A 2,056-nucleotide genomic window follows, 5' to 3' on the forward strand; every position below is an offset into this window, starting at 1 on the left:
TGCTGCAGCAGAATGTCATCATGTAACTCTATGGGGAGCTGTATATATCTGTATGTAGTGAGCTCCCCCTAGTGGTGACTGCAGGCAGCAGAATGTCATCATGTAACTCTATGGGAGCTGTATATATATATAGATCTGTGGTTTTTTTTGGGGGGGGGGGGGGGGTGCTTTTAGAGTAATTTAGTGCACTGATAATGCTGATTACAGTATATAACAGTGCCATACATCACCCTAATACTGCCACATAGCGCCTATATAATAGTGCCGTACAGTATCCGGATAATGCTGCCATATAGCGCCTATATAATAGTGCCATACAGTATCCGGATAATGCTGCCATATAGCGCCTATATAATAGTGCCGTACAGTATCCGGATAATGCTGCCATATAGCGCCTATATAATAGTGCCGTACAGTATCCGGATAATGCTGCCATATAGCGCCTATATAATAGTGCCATACAGTATCCGGATAATGCTGCCATATAGCGCCTATATAATAGTGGCGTACAGTATCCCGATAATGCTGCCATATAGCGCCTACATGATACAGAGGAGCGCTATGATGCCTAAATAAAGCCACAGACGCTCCATGATGCAAATTGCAGAGGACAGACTGACGCCACACACCAGCCGTGACCTGGCGGCAGCAGAAGGCCGGAACCCCGTACACCAGCGCTGCGCACTGGACCGGCCAGAGGTGTAAAGCGGCGCTGTATCGGGAGAGTTTAAAGCAGAATATGTGGCTTTTTTCTCTCCATTTTTTTTGCTGCTTTGTGTCAGTCATTATCTTCTCTCCTGTCTGTGTACCGAGACCTGTATATACACATATTGTATATAACTATCAGGGGGGCGGGGGGGCAGCAGAGGATCGGGTCAAACTTCACACGAACCTGAAAATGTCCTTTATTCTGTCTCCCCCGGTAACAGCAGCCGGTGGAGAATCTGCCGACACGGCACGAAATGCTGAGGATCCGTCACCTGAAGGGTCGTGGTCAAACGTGACTACTCACCTGGGCTTCTGGCTACTGGAACGCCGTCCTCTATCAGCATCAGCCTCTCAGACTTCAGGTTCAGGGCAGAAGCCATCACTACGAGAGAGAAAGACGCAACGTTTACTGCCAGGGCCGGCGTATATCGCCCGACACTACACCCACCCAACACGCGGCGACGCTGGGCCCCCTACACGCTGCGACACTGGGCCCCTACGCGCGGTTACACTCACACCTATACACGGTTACACCCACACCTATGCACGGTTACGCTCTCTCCCCTACACACGGTTACGCTCTCTCCCCCTACACACGGTTACGCTCGCCCACTACACACGGCTACACCAACACTTACACCGTTACGCTCGCCCCCTACACACGGTTACGCTCGCCCCCTACACACGGTTACGCTCGCCCCCTACACATAGTTACCCTCACTATTCATCTGCAGCGGCTCTCCCTCATCTTCTTCCTTTCTGGACCCCCCTCCTTTACCCCAGCAGATCCCATAACCCTGTCCTAATGCTACACCGGTTCTGCTCCACCAGAATGACACTCACATCTCCAGACACTGCGCCGGGGCCGCTGGATGGAATATCTGGGCTCTGAGAATCTACAGTATAAAGTACAGCAGGAGAGAATGTTCCAGCGTGCGGCGGCCCCTCTCCTGCCCGGGACCCTCCCCACCCCCCACTATAAACCTCCTCTGTTATTACTGGAAATAGAAAAAAAAAAAAAAGAAAACGTCTCCGGGCTAAAAAGTGATTGTTCTCCAAGACAGCGGTGACTGCCAAGAAGCAGGAAGACATCGCCATGGCAGCGCAGGCCGGATCCGGGCACATTAGTGACATTCTTAGCGCCGGCGCTTACCCTCGCGGTGCCGGTCACTTCCAGACGGTGCGAGCGCTCAGATCATCAAGACCCTGCAAGGAACAAGAACATCAGCAGCAGCTCAGGGGCTTTATATCACCTCCCCTCCCCCACAATGTCACAAATATAAAGCCACCAAGTCAGAACCTCTGCTTGCTGTCAGTGAATAGGAGCTTCCCTTCTTTTCTTCTTTTT

At 51.7% G+C, this 2,056-nt stretch overlaps 1 protein-coding gene across 1 annotated transcript in view; it reads right to left on the reverse strand.

Annotated features, from left to right (window-relative positions):
• Window positions 1–2,056, reverse strand: part of FAM118B (family with sequence similarity 118 member B) — a 17,595-nt gene that overhangs the window by 12,838 nt on the left and 2,701 nt on the right. The window contains exons 2-3 of the mRNA XM_075839169.1: window positions 1,862–1,914; window positions 1,009–1,090 (exon numbers count right to left, since the gene is read on the reverse strand). Of these exons, the coding sequence (XP_075695284.1) occupies window positions 1,009–1,088 (80 nt within the window). The 5' untranslated portion in view covers window positions 1,089–1,090; window positions 1,862–1,914. The remainder of the gene's footprint in view (window positions 1–1,008; window positions 1,091–1,861; window positions 1,915–2,056) is intronic.

Source organism: Rhinoderma darwinii, chromosome 10 (genome assembly GCF_050947455.1).
Source record: "Rhinoderma darwinii isolate aRhiDar2 chromosome 10, aRhiDar2.hap1, whole genome shotgun sequence".
Classification (NCBI taxonomy): domain Eukaryota; kingdom Metazoa; phylum Chordata; class Amphibia; order Anura; family Rhinodermatidae; genus Rhinoderma; species Rhinoderma darwinii.